The following is a 19,370-nucleotide window of genomic DNA, read 5'->3' on the forward strand; positions in this document are numbered from 1 at the left end:
GAGTGTACCTGCATATATAAGCTATCTCTTCATTCCATGCTTTCTCAAGAAATTGCTAAACTCATTGGAGAAATATTCTCCCTCACCATATGATCTTAGACATTTTATTCGCATGCATTTTTCCTTCTTGACCATGGCTTTAATCTATGAAAGTGAGCAAACACATCACTTTTCTCCTTCATGAAGTAAACCCACACTTCCCTAGTGTAGTCATTAATGAATGTAACATAGTACCTACAACCTGCAGTTGTTGCAGTCTTGGTCAGTCCTCATACATCTGAATGTATGACATCTAATAGCCTTGTACTAACATGCTTTTCATGTGGGAAATCATATTTGGCTTGCTTACCAAGAACATACTTTGTGCATACCATCAACCTTAAACTTTGGCAAACTTGCAACAATATTTTGGGCATGCATAGACTTCAGTCATCGCTATACATTCACATGACCAATGCACTTGTGCCATATTTCAATATATGCAATGACACCTATTCCATGCGTAAACATGGCTGCCTTTACTTCAGGCACATCCAAAGTAAACATCCTGTCATTTTTGTTACCCTTTGCAACCAAGCGGCACTGATTTTTGAAGTCTTCCACAAAATATCCTTGAGGATTAAACCTCACTTGTAGACCCTGCTCAACCATTTGTGGCTTGTACTCTTTGCCAAGCCCATTTAAATAGACACTTATTACCAAGTCATCATCTTCCACTAATACATTGATAGACCCAAGGGATTTAACACTTATTACCAAGTCATCATCTTCCACTAATACACTTATTACCAAGTCATCATCTTCCATTGATAGACCCAAGGGATTTAACAATTTCCTTGATCTTTAAAGCATACTCATTTATAGACATGCTTTTCTTTTCCACAGTATGTAGCTCTTATTTTAGCTACAATTTTATTGCCTTTGTGTTGGTCTAAATATATGCGCTAAGTTCTACCATGCAATAGCTGCTGGAGTGTTGGTATCCTATATGTGCCCTATCATTTGTGATACTAATTGAAAGCCAGTACATGACTTTCCTTGCACCTTGGCTCTAATCCTTGAATGCCTTTATGTCTGCTGGGGTGGCATTCCCTTTAGATAACTCACGAGGCTCCTCATTGTCTCCTTTGACATAGTCCGAAAATCCTTTACCCATAAGGAAGTTGGTCATTCTAAACTTCCAGGCGCATGGAAGTTGTTCTTGTCCAACTTCTCACTGACAATCTGATTGATTTCGTCTCACCAGATATGTTTTCCTGCAATAATCAAAAAACTGCAACAACAGATAATTTTTGTATGCAACCTGTAACACATCAATATCTTTTGTGACTATTGCAGTGGTACTTCAACATAACCTGTGGGTCACTAGATCTGACCAAAGTACATGTACATACACCCAATGTCAACAATACATGTGCAAACACTGTCTGCACTCCCAAAATGCACTACTGCACTGCGATAACCAGATTTTGGTTCTCAACCAGAACTTCTCAAAACTATCGAAAATAACTTGAAGTGATAGAACGGAGACCGAGATGCACTTGAAATGTGATTCTGGTGTACCACACCGGCACCTCCAAGCGTGCAAAGACAGCTCCTCAATCGGAGATGTGTAGCTCTCGGAGCTACCGAGGGGTGTTGTATCTAAACCAAAAAGGGAAAGAGATGGTGATGCTCTGACTTGTGTACCGCTTCCTTGTTCTTGCCTCTTGCTTGCCTCCTTAGCTCTCACACAAACTAGACCATAAAGAGAATGTGGGGGAGAGAGAGAGCTTAAGTTCCGTGCAAGCAAACACACACACACACACACAAAAGAGTGCAAGACACAAGAGAGATGGATGGCTAAATTTCCTTCTTTCTTCTTCTCTTCTCTAAAACCATATAACTAAAAGATAAGAATACATTTATAAAGGGAAAGTACTCTCCTACAACAAAATACAAAATGGTCGGTCTATAGTGTGAACCCGACTATATGAGCTGCGCTATAACTATGCCATAACTCTAGTACTCTAAAGTGACTGTCACACAGCCTGTCATTCACTGGTGGCATATTAACCATAATCGCGCACCAACTGTGCCAGTGACATAAGTGTGGAAGCTATCACCCAGGTGGGTCATTAATGTCCACCCGTAGTACTAGTTGAGCTCAATATCTCAATACTAAGGAAACTTCTCAATGTTGTTCGTCGAAGGAATTCCCTCCCCTCAACACCTGAAGAGAACTTCTGCTAAGTCTGAAAATTAGATGCCCAAGTCTAAGTGAAGTAGAGAAGAGGATCGGACCAAGATTCTCAAAGTACGGGTGATTCACGAAGAGATGAGCCCCGAGTAACTGATGGGTCATTGCAGGCAACTCCAGAGGGAGAGCGTAAGATGTTGAGATATCGAACTCAATTAGTGCTTACGGACATTGATGACCAACTTGGGTGATAGCATCTGCACTTATGTTGATTGGCATGGTTGGTGAGATTATGGTTGATATGCCACTAGTACCTCGTCCTCTAATTGAACTTGTGTAGAAGGCCTGCTGCTCTGAACTGTTTTTGTTTTGTGAAGACTGTTGATCTTCACCCAAGTTATTCTCTTCAATGATTAACATTGACACCAAATCTATGAAGTTGGGAATGTTCTCTCGAGACTGAATAGACGTCTTAAACGCCTTGTATTGTGGCTGGAGACCACGCAGACACACTTCCATCTTATTATCATCATCAACAGAAACACCAATTGATGCAAGGGATTCCACAATGCCCTTGATCTTTAAAGCATAATCATTCACATAGACATATTCTTCTTCTCCACAATATGAAGCTCATTCTTCAATTGATTTTTTCGTGCCTTGGTGTTGGTTTCATACAGCTTCACCAAGGTGTCCCAAGCCTCCTTTGGTGACTTGGCATCCTGTATATGTCCAATCTATCCTGTATGCTGATAAAATCCCAATACATGACTTTCCTTGCTCCTTGATTCCAATCCTTGAACTCTTTTATATCTGCAGTAGCAGTTGGATTAATCTCTGGTATCTCCAGTGTCTCCTCATGTTCACCTTCAATGTAGTCCCAGAAACCTTTTCCCATTAGGAAATTTGTCAATCTAAACCTCCAAACATGGAAGTTGTTCTTGTCAAGCTTCTCTACAACAATCTGGTTTATTCCATCATTTGACATCTTTTCTGCAGCACAAATTTACTAGCACAACAGCACTCTTGCTTGACCTGCAAATTGCTATATTCTCTATAGCGGTACTATATTACATCTCTGTAGCGGTACTATATTACACCCAAATTGTCACAACCAGTGACCTTACTTTGCATACATACACCCAATGGCAACTTTGAGACCTTTTTGCAGCACACATAGTGTCTACACAACCAATTGCCCTTCCTGTAGTTCCAAAAACAGAGTTCTGTAGAGAATCGAAACTTACCCGCAGTACTTGTGAACGCTTGCGAACTGAGAAACGGAGGTCCAGACGCACCTGAAATGTGTTTTTGGCCAGAGAATTTTTATCTAATAGGACATAATTTTTGCCCTATAGCTTTCCTCCCCGCGAAGAAAGATCCTTAATCAGAGTTCGTTTGCTGGTGCCTCCCAAAGAGCTCCCGACAACAAGGGTGTAGTAGCCAACACAAAGGGGGAAGAGTAGATGAAGCTCTTACCCTCATACCGCTTCCTGTGCTTCTCTTGATTCCTTAGCATGAACCAGGCTTTGATACCATGAAAAGATGCAGGGGAGAAGAGAGTTTAAGCTCTTGCAAGCACACACACACCCACACAAACCCTAGAAGAGAACACACAAGGTGAGAGGCTAAAAATTCTTCTTCTTCTTCACAACAAAAGAGGTATACAAAGAAGATAAAGTGAGTAACACACATAATAGAGTATATACAAGTGGTCCATAATGTGAACACACTAAGAGGAGTGGATAGATTTGTACTAGTCAGTGTAGCTATAGAATCTCTAGCGCGGCGAAGATATGTAGGTGCTAGCTATCAAACCTGCCAGTGATAAATATCGAACGGTCATGCAAGCGCCTCGTGAGTGTCAGCTCATGTTGAGCTTGACATCTCAACAGTACTCCCTTTGAGTACGTGTGGTACTCCATCATGATCCAATCTCTCTCTTCCTCCTTTTTTATAGTATTGTTTCTATGGGTGATGAATGTGCTCTATTTTGTAAGGTTCCCTTTATGGGGAGTAACCATTGTGATATACACTCGGGTATCCATTGCGTCGACAGTTCCTAGTTTAGACATTGGATGATAGCCAAATGTGGCCAGATCTTTAGGAGACGGCTTATGTAGACTTGGCACTATGCTAAGAAGGATGCATGCTTATGCAGGCCATGTGACTGCATTAGTAGCTGGGGACAGTTGAGGGGACATCAAACCAAGGACACATTGTTCTTTGGTTGTGGGGCCTATTTGAGGGTCTAGATGATCTTAGATGACTGTAGGAGTTGCACAATATTGCCTTGGAACTATGTTGTAGTCTAATATGGTCCTAGTTCTATGTTATAGTTTAATATAGTCCTAGTCGATAGATGATGTGGTCGGTTGGTCATTTTGGACCAAGTTGTGGGTTGGTCGATGTGGTTGTCCTACATCTATGCTGACCTTGGGTACTATATATAGACTAGTTTGTCAGCCTTAGTTCATCATCAAGTTCATTGTGTTTAAGCACTCTTATAACACAACAAGACAAAGCACCTACAGAAGTGCACACAGACGCATTTACTCAACTAAAAAAAAAAACTTACGGGCGCATCTAAAGGCACGTTTAAAAAGTAGCATCTAAAGGCACGTTTAAAAAGTAGCATCTATAGGCGCTTATAGACATGCCTATAGACGCCCACACAGACGCGCATATAGATGCGCAAATAGACGATCGGGGAGAAATTTAAAAAAAGACAAACGCATGTATAGACGCGTTTATACACGCAAACAGACAGACGCATGCATAGACGCGTTTATAGACGCTTCTTGAACAGACAAACATGTATATAGTCGCATTTATAGATGCGCTACAGAATATTTTTTAAATTTTGTGTGCTTTAACAGAATGCTGTGTATGTTGTGTATGCAATGTAGTAACAGGAATCCCATTTCCACATTGTGTAATTCAATTCTTACAGCCAATCGCATTTTAATTAGCACTCTTGCAAGCACGTCTATAGCCGACATTAATTATAATTCTAAATAAAACATTACAACTCTGAAACCTTTAGTTACAAGGCATTAATTGATAGCTCAAAAAGTACTTGTATGTACATATAGCACGAAGCTAAGCCACGTCCTGTGGTTTCAAGTACCAAAAATAAGAGGAGTGTATATACAAGAGGCACTAAGCCAAGCCCAGTGGTGGCTAAGTACAAAAAAGAGTAGCTAGCACTACTCCTTGCTCCCTTCTGTGCTCCCTTCTCTGCCTCCTTCTTCCTCGTCTTCTTCCTCATCTTCTTGTGCAGGGTCCTGTAAACAAGGGACAACATATATCAATGTATGAAAAATCAATACTTTATTTATAATATTGACATTATTTAATTACTTTCAAATACCTCGGCTAGTAGCCCGGATATACTGCTCCTCAGTAATCAACCCGTCATTATAGAAGTGCCTCCATGTATCTCCTTTGCGATGGTGGTGGTGGTAGGCTATCTCGATAGGAGTAGGATACCTGCCCACGATATCAAGCTACAAAATGACACAATTTGTGGAGGGGTTAGTACAAAGAAACAACCTTCTAATAAACTACATAAACAATATAATTTGAGATCGATACTTACACTGGGCCTCCCATGATTCAACACCCCCTGCTCCAAAATGCACGCTTCCATATTGCTCCATTTGGATCCTTCGTGCCTCCACGTGCTTTAGACTGGGTTCCTCCTTTGCTGACTTCATTGCTTTCTTCCACTCACGCTTGTGAGCGGTGTGGGGCGGGCCCTGGTGCCCATTGGCCTGTGGATGATAGGGTGTAGAACGCTTGTGAATTACCATAAATTCTTGAAGTAAAAACTCTATGACCTCATTCACAAAGTGCATACCCTGATCACTAACGATTTCAATAGGTAAGCCATAGCGTGTAAACACGTACTCATACAAGAACTTGGCTGTGGTTATGGCATCATTTTTGACTGTAGCCTTTGCTTCTAGAACTTGGCTGTGGTTCTGGCATCATTTTTGACTGTAGCCTTTGCTTCTACCCATTTGGTCAAATAGTCAGTTGTTGTGCGACTGTAATATATTCGGCATGCGTGTGACGAGTTGGAGGTTTAATGGGACCGACAAAATCAATACCCCATTTGGCAAAAGCACGTGTGCTTAACATAGGCCGCAATGGCATATTGTCCTTTGTGTTGATGGGAGGTTTGGCCCTTTGACAATCGTCAAAACTTGGCCCATTTATCTGTGAACTGAACATTGGGGGGGTTAGGATACCTAGTAGCGAGGGTCTCATCAGCTAACCTCTTTGGTCGATCTTTGTAGTGAATAAAGCAATCTCTGTAATTGTTAGCAATTACAGAGCGCATGAAGGCCATGATGTCCTTCCCCCGTGCATCTATCAAGATGCCTCCTGTCTGAGTGATGTCATAGTAGATCGTACCATCACCCAGAGGCACGTCTAAATCATCAGAATCATTCTCGACTCACCACCACTTCTCCCAAAGCACTGTGCCATGCATCCCCCACCGCTCTCCTTGCTACTATGCCTGCTATACTGTGTCGTATCGAGCTAGTACGATGGCCACCTGAAGCTGCTGGAGAACCAAGTCTCGACTGTACGGGAGTACGCCAACGGCTCTGCGAGGCAGAAGGGCCTCCTGACGACATGGGGGAAGGGACATAGGATGGCATGGGGGAAGGGTCTCGGCTATGTAGCCGGCTGGGCTGTGTTGACTCCACTGGGGTAATCTCAAAAGGTGTGGGGTTGGGGTGGTTTGGAGTCTGTAAAGCCGACTCCTAGGGGGGTGTTTAGAGTACCCGTCATGTAGCCGTATAACTCCGCAGGACTGGGAGGGTGCCCCAAAAGGTTATATAAGTCTCGAAAGATGGATTCGCGAGACGAGGATCAAGTGAGCCTGAAGCGCTTCCTGGCCACATGATGAATTGGAAAAAAGAAAAAAAGAAGATTACTGATGAACTGAGAAGAGAAAAAGAAGAGAAAAAGAGAGAAAAAGAGAGAAGGAAAGAGAGTAGAAAAGGCATGCACATAGGGGATAAAAGAGAGGAGAAAGGAGAGGAAAAGAGAGGAGAAAAAGAGGGGATAAAAGAGAGGAGAATAGAGGAAAAAAGAGGGGGATAAAAGAGAGAAAAAGAGAGGAGAAAAAAAGAGAGAAAAAGAGAGGAGAATAGAGGAAAAGAGAGGAGAAAAAAAGGGAGAAAAAGAGAGGAGATAAGAGAGAAAAAGAGAGACGAAAAGAGAAGAAAAGAGACGATAAAAGAGAGAAGGAAAAAGAGAGGAAAATAGAGTGCAATCTATTTTTTCAATCATTCCATCATTAATGCAATCCCCTTCTTCAATCATGCAATCCCTTTCATTAATGCAATCCCCTTCTTCAATCATGCAATCCCTTTCCATCATTCATGCAATCCCTTTCTTCATTCATGCAATCACTTATTTCCATGAAAGGAGAGAAAAAGAGAGGAGAAAAAGTGGGGATAAAAGAGAGGAGAAAGGAGAGGAAAAGAGAGGAGAAAGGAGAGTAAAAGAGAGTAGAAAAAGTGGGGATAAAAGAGAGGAGAAAGGAGAGAAAAAGAGGGGAGAAAAAAAGAGAAAAAGAGAGGAGGGAAAAAAAGAGAGAGAAAAAACACAGCGTCTATATTCGCGTTTAACAGCGCGTCTATAGACACGGCTACTTGTTTCCAACACAGAGTAGACGCGTCTATAGACGCGCTACTTGTTTCCAACACAGAGTAGACGCGTCTATAGACGCGCTTTTAGACGCGCTCTCAGATGCATCTATAGACACGCTCTGATAGACATACTATTCTAAAAAGATGAAAAGGACATGTGCCCGATACAAAAACACAGATGTTGTACCAAAAACATTCGTTTCAAAGAGAGCAAAGGACGAATCAAACGAGAGCAACTTTCAAAGAAGATCAATCCTGAAGAGACTTACCTTGGATAGAGGTATGGAAGCTTCTTGTCCTTCTTCAAAGCTGTTTCTCTTTCTTCTCTTCCTTGTTCACCCTTTGCTTCTCTTTCTTCTCTTCCTTGTTCACCCTCTTCTCTTGTGTGCTTGGAGATGATTGTGTAAGCTTGTAGATAAGTGTGGGTGCTTGAAGATAAGTGTGGATGCTAGGCTATGGATCTGTTAATAGCAAAGCAAGCCCGTTAAAAGTATGTGAAGAAAAGCAAGCACGCTAAAAGTAGATTTGAAAATGAAAATCGCGTCTACAGGAGCGTCTAATGTCGCATCTAAAATCGCGTGTAATTGCGCATTTATAGCAGTTTAGACGTGCCTATAGATGCGTACCACATAGAACAGACGTGGTTTTAGACGCGCAAATAGACATGCCATAGAGTTTTAAGATTAAATATTTGATACAAGAGCAATTTTTTTGGGTTGTTTATTTGTAGGATGTCTTCATCTTCAACAAGTAGCTCCAGTGAGGATCCACCATCGCGAAATGTGGTTGGAGTAAAAAATCAAATGTATGTGTGATCGATGTCGAGGAAACATGTATCGTGCATGCAGGATTACACTCAATCACATCTCAAAGTATGGAGAATGGGATGCAACCGTAAACATGGTAAGTGTTAAAGAGTTAAGGTTGATTGAGATACCTATGGGTGTTCATATGTTTGAGTTATGATCCCGTTTTAATTTGATACAGGATGCAGTGCCACACCCGCATATGTTGCCCTATGCTCGTCACTTGTGAGGAGGCAAAGCATCGGCGATATGAGGTGGGATCTTCAAGAGGGATCGTTACGGATGCATGGAGTGATGGTGATAGTAGCCCTCCGCCATTACCTCATGAAGCCGTGGAGGAGGAGGTGTTTGATGATATGGTGTGGGATTTATATGTCCATCAATCCGAAGGAAGGGATGATAGCATGGAGCAGGACGATCTTTTTACCGCAGCATCGACTCCACTGTTTGAGGGGTGCACATTCTCTGTTCTACATGCCTCCCTTGAGTTACTAAACTTGCAAACCATCTATGGATGGAGCAATGCAAGTTTGAATGCATTACTCAAGTAAGCTTTAAAGTCTATTTTGCAAACATGGTGAATTATGCTAGTGGGTCAATTACTCAAATGCTTTTCCTCATTTATGGTCTTCACGTGCAGGCTATTGTGTAAAATGCTTCCAAGGGAGAATAAATTACCGACCTCAAGAGATATGGTAAGGCAACATGTGACCTCTCTTGGAGGATTAGATTACAAGCGCATCCATGCATGCGTCAATGATTGCGTTTTGTTTCGTGGACTACATAAGGATGCAAGAGAGTGACCTACTTGTGGAGAGGCAAGATATAGAGCAGATCTCAAAACTTTAGACGTGCCTCGTAAGGTTCTGCGACATTTTTCCATAATCCCTCGCATCCAACACATGTTCAAGTGCAAATGCAGAGCTCATGTCATGGCATTCCTCCCACATCGACGATCAACCGATGGAAAGTGGAGAACTCCTACCCGCAGACACTCTTGCGTGGAAGCATATTGAAGACACATGGCCAAGCTTCAAGGAAGAACCTAGGAGCTTGAGACTTGGATTGGGTATGGACGGTGTGAACCCATTTGGTCTCAAAAGCACCTCTTACAGTGTATAGCCAGTGATATTGGTGAATTATAATCTTCCACCCTCTATGGCGATTAAGAAAGGACATGTTATGTTATCCCTTCTAATTCCAGGGAAACATAAAGTCAAAAATCTTGATGTTTATTTGGAGCCTTTGATTGACAAGCTAGAGATACTTTGGAGAGGTATCGAGGTGCATGATGTGAGCAGGCCTCTCTCGTCACACGAGACTTCAACTGCAAAGCAATCTTGATGTGGAGACGATGCATGACTTCCCAGGCTATGGTGAGTGTTCAGGTAAGCATTGCACTTCTAATTATGAGAAGGCAAAGGATGTGGCATCTTAAACCCACCTTCAACTCTTAATTTTGTCTATTGTTCAGGTCTCACTACATCGGGTTACCATGCATGTCCTGTTTGTGGTCCTTCGCTTGTTGCCTCACGGGCAGACGCATTGAATAAGGTCATCTATGAGAATCACCATCGATTTCTCCCACACCTGATCATCCTAGATATGTTGCCCCTTGGAATGAAAGTCCTCCCACAATCACTCACAGCGGGAGATTGGATGAGAATTTGGGACGGTTCTATGACTCCTCCACCACGGCATGAGCCGATAAGGGTTTGTAACTATTGTGTGCTATATTGGCAAGAAATAAAGATTGCCCGCTAACACCAGATTTTGTTTAGATACTCCATCTTTTATCGTTTACCATATTGGTCCCACCTCAAGATCAATCACCTGCTTGATCCCATGCATATCTTCAAGAATGTGGCATCTACCATTTGGGAACATTTGAATGGGACACGAGATTCCGTAGGCATAAGGGAGGATCTACGTACCACAGGGAGGATGCGTGAAGCTTGGCCACAAGAGAGACCAAATGGGCGTGTTTTTTTACCTCGTGCACCGTGGAGGTTATCAAAGCTAGAGATGGTCGTGGAAGCGTGCTATTACTACAATTCGTACTCCCACTGGATGCATGAGGTGTTTGAAGGGGGCCTTTACAAAGAGCAAGAAAAGAGGTGTAGAGCAATTATATGGCTTGAAATCTCATGATTGGCACAAGATGCTCCAAGTAAGTATTTTATGTGCATAATATCTTTTTCCTTTCAAATTTGTGAGTGAATTAGAACCAACTAATCAACCATTCCTTGTGTGTTTAGTTCATACTACCTACTAGCACTTCTCATAGTGCATCGAAGGACATGAAAGATTGTATTTACAAGATGGGCGAGCTTGTGAGGTACTTTACATGATACAAAATGTGATGTGTATCAATGCTCCATGCAAGGTGTTCATATTGCTAATATGGTGTACTTTTTCATTTCTAGGTATGTGAGCTCAAAGGAAATAGATCCCACCATGCTTGAGAATGCTCGAGTTATGTCATTGGAGGTGGTTTGTTTAGTGGAGGAGACATTTCCACGTCCTATTCTCACAAGCCAACTACATCTCATAGTGCATTTGGTGGATGAGATTGCTATATGCAGTACTATACATGCACGATGGTTGTTCTTCATTAGGACCTCAATGGAAGGCTTCTTGGGCCCCTTTATTTGGCAGTTTAAGGGAGTCAAACCTTTTCTCTTAAGAAGAAACGTTTTCTAATTAGAAGCTTCAAAACGGCTACTTTATTCGAATTTGAATTTTGGAGGAAAAATGGAATTTAAAATCTAGCGGATAAAACCATATCATGTAACATATCTATGGAAAGCTCTTGATGCGTAGATCACGGATCTGTAATCTCCGCTCAAATTGGAGCTTGTATGTAGAAGTTATGGAGGTCCGAAAATTGTAAAATTGCCCCCCCCCCCCCTTTTTTGGGAAAAAAGTGCACCCTTTGACCACTCTTACACCTCTCTTTAAAACCCAACATTTCAGTCCACATGGCAACCCCCCATTTGGCTATTCCTTAATCACCTTGATTAGGCTTGGGCAAATTAAAGGGCCCAAGAAGACCCCATTCACTTCCTTAATGCCTCGAGCGCTTCATGAAGACCTTGAAGGGTTTTGTGAGACAAAATGCAAGACTCGAAGGTAGCATGGCCCAGGGTGGTTGATACAAGAGTCACTTGTATATATTTCTGAGTTTCTTGTTGATGTGGATAGCTCTCTCCCACGACTATGGAGAGATGATGAAGACCTAAGGATGACCTCTATTGTGCCTCAAGGGAAAGGATGCAACAAAGTAATAGACACGGATTTGCTTAATAATATCAACCTCTATTGCGTGCTTAATAGTGATGTGATGAAAAGATGGGTGATAAGATACGAGGATACGAAGGCAAGAAGACAAGAAGAAAGGGCCCTCTTTCGTACACACCACGGATCTCGCGTGCCATACCCTCAGTATCTAAGAGCACTTCCAAAGGATATTCATGTGGATTGGCTACTTGACGAAATGGAGAAAGTAGAGAAAGACGACGGGATGCATATCACAATGGAAGAATGGGAGTATGCTAGGGGATGCATGAGCAAGGTCGGTATATAGAATGTTATGCATAAGTTAGGAGCTTTCAATAATTTAGATTGTTATCGTGGCATAATCCAAGATATTATTAAGCTTGACTTTCGACGCTTCTTTGTGTATGTTTTGGATGTAAAGTGGTTTAAGGACGTGGTGGAAAGAGGCCCTAATGCAACAATCAAACGCCATGCAAGTGGCTTTGTAACTATTGACTCCACAAAGTTTTGGCAAAGTAAGAAGGACACACTAGTACTACCGCAACAATGTGAACAGGTACTGTACACACATATAAAAGTACTCACTTTTAAATATTTGATACCTTCGATGCAAGGAAAATAACATGATTGTATTTGTGTCTAAATTAGGTTGTCTATCAACCAATGGTGGATAATAACAGATGGTGGCATGTCATACCTATTATGCCACGTTCCAAAGTGACGTATAGTACATTTACGAATATGGAGCGTATGGAGGATGATCATGGCCATGGAGGTGATGATGACCGTGATACGAGAGACGAGGATGATCATGAGATAGGAGATACAGATATTGAGGCCATTACCCGTGAGGACGAGCCTACCATTGGTGATGCTGATTTCGATGATCATGAGATAGGAGATACAGATATTGAGGCCATTACCCGTGAGGACGAGCCTACCATTGGTGATGCTGATTTCGATGAGCACATGAGTAGCACAAGTAGTAGTGGGTTGAATGTATTTGTAGATCTAAACACTTGTTTGGATTTTGAAGTAGATAGTTTGGCAAGGGTTGATCTCATTGAGGATGAGATTGAACCGTAGCCCATCATTGATATTGGCTAAACTATTTTACATATTGTCTCATTCTCCTCACCTCACTTATTTTTTGTATATGTGGGTTTGCAAAAAACATTGATGTTTTTGTTAAAATTATGTGCTTTGGTAATCATGGGCAATTTTTGGAAAGTAGTGATGTACATTTACCAGCCTACACCAAAATCTCACTTTTTGTACTCTCTGTTTTGCGTCTAAATACGCGTCTAATTCTCAGTGTGTAGACGCACTAATAGATGCCCTAATACACACGTAAATAGACGCGCTGTTAGATGCAGTGTTAGATTCTCAGTGTAGACACCCTAATAGACGTGTCAATACACGCGCAAATACACGCGCTAATACACGCGTAAATAGACGCGCTAATACACGCGTAAATAGACGCGCTGTTAGATGCAGTGTTAGATTCTCAGTGTAGACACCCTAATAGACGTGTCAATACACGCGCAAATACACGCGCTATTAGATGTGTTGTTAGACGCGCCCGTAATTTCTCTATTCAAGCAACGTCTATAGATGCGCCCACTATTTTGCGCGTCTATCAAGCGCGTCTATAGTTGCTTTGTGTTGTTGTGTAAGCAAGACATCCTCTATTGAGAGTCTATCTAGATCGCCATTAAAGCTCCTTACCCAGAGCACACGGGTGGTGGGTGGCTGCTTATCGATTTGTAATTAAGTTTTTACAAGCAGTAATATTGTTTACTTTGCACTTCTTTCTGCAATTTAATGCTTTGTATTGTGTTGATCTAGCTTTTTCTATTGTGTATTCTTACATATGCATGGAGGTCATGGGTTTGTATTTTTATGGAGCCTTCTTGCCCTCTAATAGGTTGGGGGCAAGGAGGAAATCTTATATGATGAACAAGAAGGAATCGTTACATTTAAAAATAAGTTATGGATCAAAAAGAGATCCAATAAGTTGGAGTATCTTGCTTAGTTATGGATTTACACTTGGCTCTAGAAGGATTAATGATTCCTATTTGTAAAGCTACTGTCACTTGATTATTGTGTCACACCACCATGCACACGTAATGCTAAGGAAATGGGTGCATGAACACGGAGCCAACCACCATATGTGTGAACTATGATATAACATATTCATGAGCTCTAGATTGGAACTGTTTATATGCATGAACAATTTTATATGGATGTTTACATGCTAATTATCCTTTTTGCTTTTGCTATTAGTTGATTGGTACTCACAACCGATGGGCAATTCCATTAATGGTGGTATTTTGCTTCTCTACATATAATTTATAATGCAAAACACTTTTTTTCCATGGCACACTTGAAAAAAAACATGCATCTACATCATGTTTTGCTAGTCTAATCAGATATCATTCATCGTTTTTGTGTTATCTACCCACTAAGGTTTCTCTACAGCTAGAATTCAAAACAATGTTAGCATATCATGTAGTTGAAGGACTAGTATTGCTCTTTATGTTTTTACTCTTTAAATCCATCTTTAAGGAGGCCCAACAATTAAACATGTTAGAGGTTATTGAACCCTTGCTGAGTCACACATGCCTAGATTTAAAATGACTCTAACTTACTGCTATAGCTTTTATGTTTCATAGTTAGTAGAAGAATTTACTCTCGTCGATTGGAGCCATCCATGAGTTTGGTTGAGCATTTTGCATGTATCAACGTGCTTAACATGGAGAGTGTGTCCACCCAGCCATCGATGCAAAACATTCCTTGCAAGAAAGCTCCTCTGTACATCAACACTTGGCATGACCATGTTGACTCCCATTGCCATTGTTGACTTATTTATTAAACTAAGATTTTCTATCCTGCTAAACAATTCATGTCAATTTGATGATAACTTTACACTTGCAAATGAAAGCAATTATTTAGCATTTTATGCATGTAAATGTTTCACAACCCAACTACTTGGGCCACAAGAAAAGTCTTTAAACAACTCAATGCCTCATGATCATCACCTCCATCATCCATGCCATAGTAGTGCTCGAAAAAAGCGTTTTTTTCAATCCTTAAAAGTAAAGGTAATGCTTAGGCTTAATCATGGTTTAGACTTGAAAATCACTAGAACTCATACAAATGCCGAGATTTATAACTAAAATGTATAAATTTCATCCCTTAAAATTAATGACAATGTCATAGTCCAACTGAGATTTCTAAATTTCACCCAAGAGAATTACACTACAAATCAGGTTATGTGAGCATTGGACTAGTGCTAACTACAATCTTTATTTGTTTAATGAATGCCCAATATTAAAAAGGATGCAACCCCCTCTATAGCCACAATCTTTTGGTGAGTCCTCAAGATTCCCAACATTAAGTGTTGATGATATTGTTTGATACCTCCCACCTTGCTTACATGGCTTTTCCAATGGCACAGTTTCTTCCTTCTTTTATGCCTTCTTTGGCCGAATCCCACATGGTTATAATAGAATCCCACATGGTTATAAAAAGGCAACAAGCACATGGGGGTCTGTGAACTTTTTAATAGAGTGATTGGAATATGATGGTAGTGACAGTTGTAAAAAGAGGACCTTAGTATATGACAATGCTCAACTTATAAATATTATTATAATTATGTTAAAAAAAGGCAACCGGCACATGGGAATGCGAACACTTTTCAATAAAGAATTGATATAAATGTTCCCTCACGTTCTGTTCTCTCCAATTCAGATAAAATAAAATCATATCCACAAAACTCTCTCTATATATAAGATTCTGTGGATTAATTAATTAATTATATATATATACCAAAAAATAAAAAATAGTTTTTAAAAATGGAATGATACTGACGTTTAAAACAGTGTAGAATCGAGTAGGGGGCTCTCTCTCTCTCTCTCTCTCTCTCGTGCAATACAGGAGGACATTTCTGTGTGTCTATTATGCCAGTGGTCACAGCGAAAGGGAAGAGGGATTGTCTGCACTCGCTCGCTCTCTCTCTCTCTCTCTCTCTCTCTCTCAGGCCGGCACTCGCAGCAGTAGTGAACGAGGCCCGTCTGTGGTCGCAAAGGGGAGGGGGATTGTCTGCTCTCTCTCTCTCTCTCTCTCTCTCTCTCACACACACACACACACACACACACACACACACACACAGGCGGGCACTCGCAGCAGTAGTGAACGAGGCCTGTCTGTGAGTCGAGTAGCAATTGTACAGACCAAGCGCCACCAGCCACACGAACACGTTTTAGAAGGAGAATACATGCACCCTTAAGTCCTCATGATTAGCACTAATGCTAATAAAAACAATAAACTAAAGTGTCCTGCACCTCATTGCTTGAGCAAACTTGTGCATCTCAACATAGGATGGGCCTTGATTAGCTTCATTAGCCCTCCTTGCAGCGTCTCTAAGCTCGCCAGCTCTCCTTCTCATCTCCTGCCCTAATTCTTCGTGCAAAACTGCCCTCAAAACTCTTTCGACTTCTGCACAATCGACCTTGCCATCATTCTTTCTCTTCAAGCTCATCCCAACCTTCCATATATCAGCCACATACTTGCAATTGGTAGCTTGATCGGACTTATCCGGAAAGGGGATCATGGGCACCCCCATGCTCACACTCTCGAGAGTCGAGTTCCAACCACAATGAGTAAGAAAGGCGCCCACAGAAGGGTTGGACAATACCTGCAGCTGAGGTACCCATGAAACAATTAACCCTAAATCCTTTGTGTCTTCTAAGAAATTGTGTGGCAAAACCTCTGATACATCATTGAAAGAGGATGTAGGCCTGATTACCCACAGAAAACGCTGCTTGCTTGCCTTAATTGCCAGAGCAATACCCTCTAGATCATCAGCAGAAGGATCTGCAATAGTTCCAAAGGAGATATACAGCACAGATTGCTTGGGCTGCTTGCTTAACCACGTTATGCAGTCGCTCCTCTCCTCCTGCACCACCTGCACGTCAGTGCCTTCAATGGGGAGTAAAGGACCCACTGGTAAAAGGGAGAGAGGCTCTGCTTGCAACGCTTCGAACACTTCCTTCTCGAGCTCATGGAAAGAGTTGATGATCACTGTTGTGCACTCTTTCAATGTATCAAACTGCTGCTGTATGATTTTGAAGATGTCATGGCTGGTGTCTTCTACATGGAGAAAAGCTGGCAAGTCTGCAGGATGGAGGGGGGGCACCCCAGGTATATAAGACACCAAATCAGCTGCTTCTAATTTGCAATCTGTCATGATTTTCATGGAAAATAAAGGAGAAGGAAACTCATTAGCAGAAAACCAAAGGCCTCAAATCTATATATAACTAAGGTCATTGAATATTTACCGGGGGGAGTTTTTTTGTAAGGGAAGAAACCATTGGAGACGAGCTTGGGTGTGTGGTAGTAGATGGAGAAGACTGCAGCAGACTGAGTCCAGAAGAAAACACTAGGAATGTTGAGCTCTACGGCAACATAGTGAGCCCAAGGGAAGAAGGACCCAAACACAATGCAAGTGACTGGTGGGCTCTTCTGATTCAAGCTCTCTATGAGATCCTTCAGTGGAGCTTGCATGTTGATACAGCCTTGAAGGAACTCGACCCACCTTGGCCTGAGATTGCTGTAATCAAAATCAGGGGATAACCCATTTTCAACCCATTCGAAGCGAATGTTGCCATCACTCGCTAAGTTTGATCGGGTCTTGTGGATGCGCTTGTGGCTGTGCTCGTTGTTGACGAAGGTGACGATGAAGTTATGGTGGGTGATGAGGGCCTTGGCAAACAGCAGCATGGGATTGATGTGGCCTTGCAAAGGGCAGGGTACTAGAACCGCGTGAAGCTTCCTGCTTTTTCTCTCATTATTGGTACTGTTATGATGCAGAGCGGTTGCATTCGTTTGAGAAGGGCAGTATTGTGCCATAGCCTCGCACACGCGGGTGTGTGTGTGTGTGTGTGTGAGAGTGAGAGAGAGAGACCTATGTGTGCGTCGAGAGAGAGGGAGGGGGGGGGGGGGGGTGTTGATCTGAAGAGCCACCCCAAAAACACCCACACAATAGATAGGACAAGAGGCTCCTTATACCATGTAAGTTTGGATTATCCGTTTTCTTACTAAAGCAATCACCGCCATTTTTGGATTAACCCACTCTATTTCCGCCATTTGTGGATCCTGATTCCTCTACACACACCACCACCACAAAAAGAAGACTAGAAGCTGATCCTCAATATATGTGCCCATATTTGGCACCACTAAAACAGTCCACACTGTTTTAGTGGTGCTCATATTTGGCACCATTTTTCCCTGCCTAGATTGAAAATTTTGGTTAAAACTAAGGGTATGTTAATTTTAAAGTCTGGGGCAAAGTCAAGAGCCTTAAGGTTTAATGTTTTCTTTAACGGAGGGCCCATGCTCAAAATTGTTCGGATATTCCTTTCTTTTGGTATTTTAAAGCGATGGTTCTAGAGATTTTGTAAAAAAAAATTTCTTCACAAATTGTTTGTGCATGGACACAAACTGTGAATGCTATATATTTCTCTTGCATGGCAAGTGCGGCAAATCTCTCTCTCTCTCTCTCTCTCTCTCTCTCTCTCTCTCTCTCACACACACACACACACACACACACACACACACACGTACAAAAAGAAGGAAAATAGAAGGCTTTTGTGCACTTGCAAAAAAGGGAGCAGGAGGAGGGGTGAGGGTGTTTTCTTGCAAGGAAGTAGCACAATGCTTCATGTAGATAAGGGCAAGGAGAGGTGTGGAGCAATGACTCTCTCTCTCTCTCTCTATGGTTACATAATTTTGGTCTCATAGACGCTTTGGGTCTTTTGAAGACGTTAATATAACTTTTGTTTTTCTTTCTTCCTTCCTGCTTCTTCTTCTCCTTCTCCTTCTCCTTCTCCTTCTCCTTCTCCTTCTCCTTCTGCTTCTGCTTCTTTTCTCCTTCTCCTTCTTCTCCTCCTCCTCCTTCTTTTTCTTCTTCTTCTTCTCCTTCTCCTTCTCCTTCTCATTCCTCCTTCTGCCTTCCGCCTTCTGCCTTCCTCCTCCTCTCTCTCTCTCTCTCTCTCGTGTACAAAAACAAGGAAAACAAAAGGCTCTCGCATACATAGAAGGGAGGAGGGCATTTTCTTGCAAGGAAGTAGCACAATGCTTTGCATTGACAAGGGCAAGGAGAGGTGTGGAGCGATGAGTCTCTCTCTCTTATGTACAAAAACAAGGAAAACAGAAGGCTCTCACACATGTAGACGGGAGGAGGAGGGTGTTGTCTTACAAGGAAGTAGCACAATGCTTTGAGTTAACAAGGGCAAGGAGAGGTGTGGAGCGATGAGTCTCTCTCTCTCTCTCTCTCTCGCTCTCTCTCATGTTTATCTCTATCTATGTGGCCTTGCTTATCTCTCTTTGTGAACGATGGCTTGTTGAAATAATACATCAAAATATACATAA

The 19,370-nt window shown here is 41.9% G+C and overlaps 1 protein-coding gene across 1 annotated transcript; it reads right to left on the reverse strand.

Annotated features, from left to right (window-relative positions):
• Nucleotides 1-16,218: 16,218 nt before the first annotated feature.
• On the reverse strand, nt 16,219-17,899 carry LOC147618358 (7-deoxyloganetin glucosyltransferase-like). Its single transcript, XM_086774799.1, has 2 exons — nt 17,279-17,899; nt 16,219-17,180 (listed from the first exon to the last, which is right to left on the reverse strand). The coding sequence occupies exons 1-2, from the start codon at nt 17,847-17,849 to the stop codon at nt 16,267-16,269; spliced, it is 1,485 nt and encodes a 494-aa protein (XP_086630925.1). The 5' UTR covers nt 17,850-17,899; the 3' UTR covers nt 16,219-16,266.
• Between the last annotated feature and the right edge of the window lie 1,471 nt (nt 17,900-19,370).

The sequence above is a fragment of the Cibotium barometz genome, chromosome 35 (genome assembly GCF_041138505.1).
Source record: "Cibotium barometz isolate CiBa-2024 chromosome 35, ASM4113850v1, whole genome shotgun sequence".
NCBI lineage: Eukaryota > Viridiplantae > Streptophyta > Polypodiopsida > Cyatheales > Cibotiaceae > Cibotium > Cibotium barometz.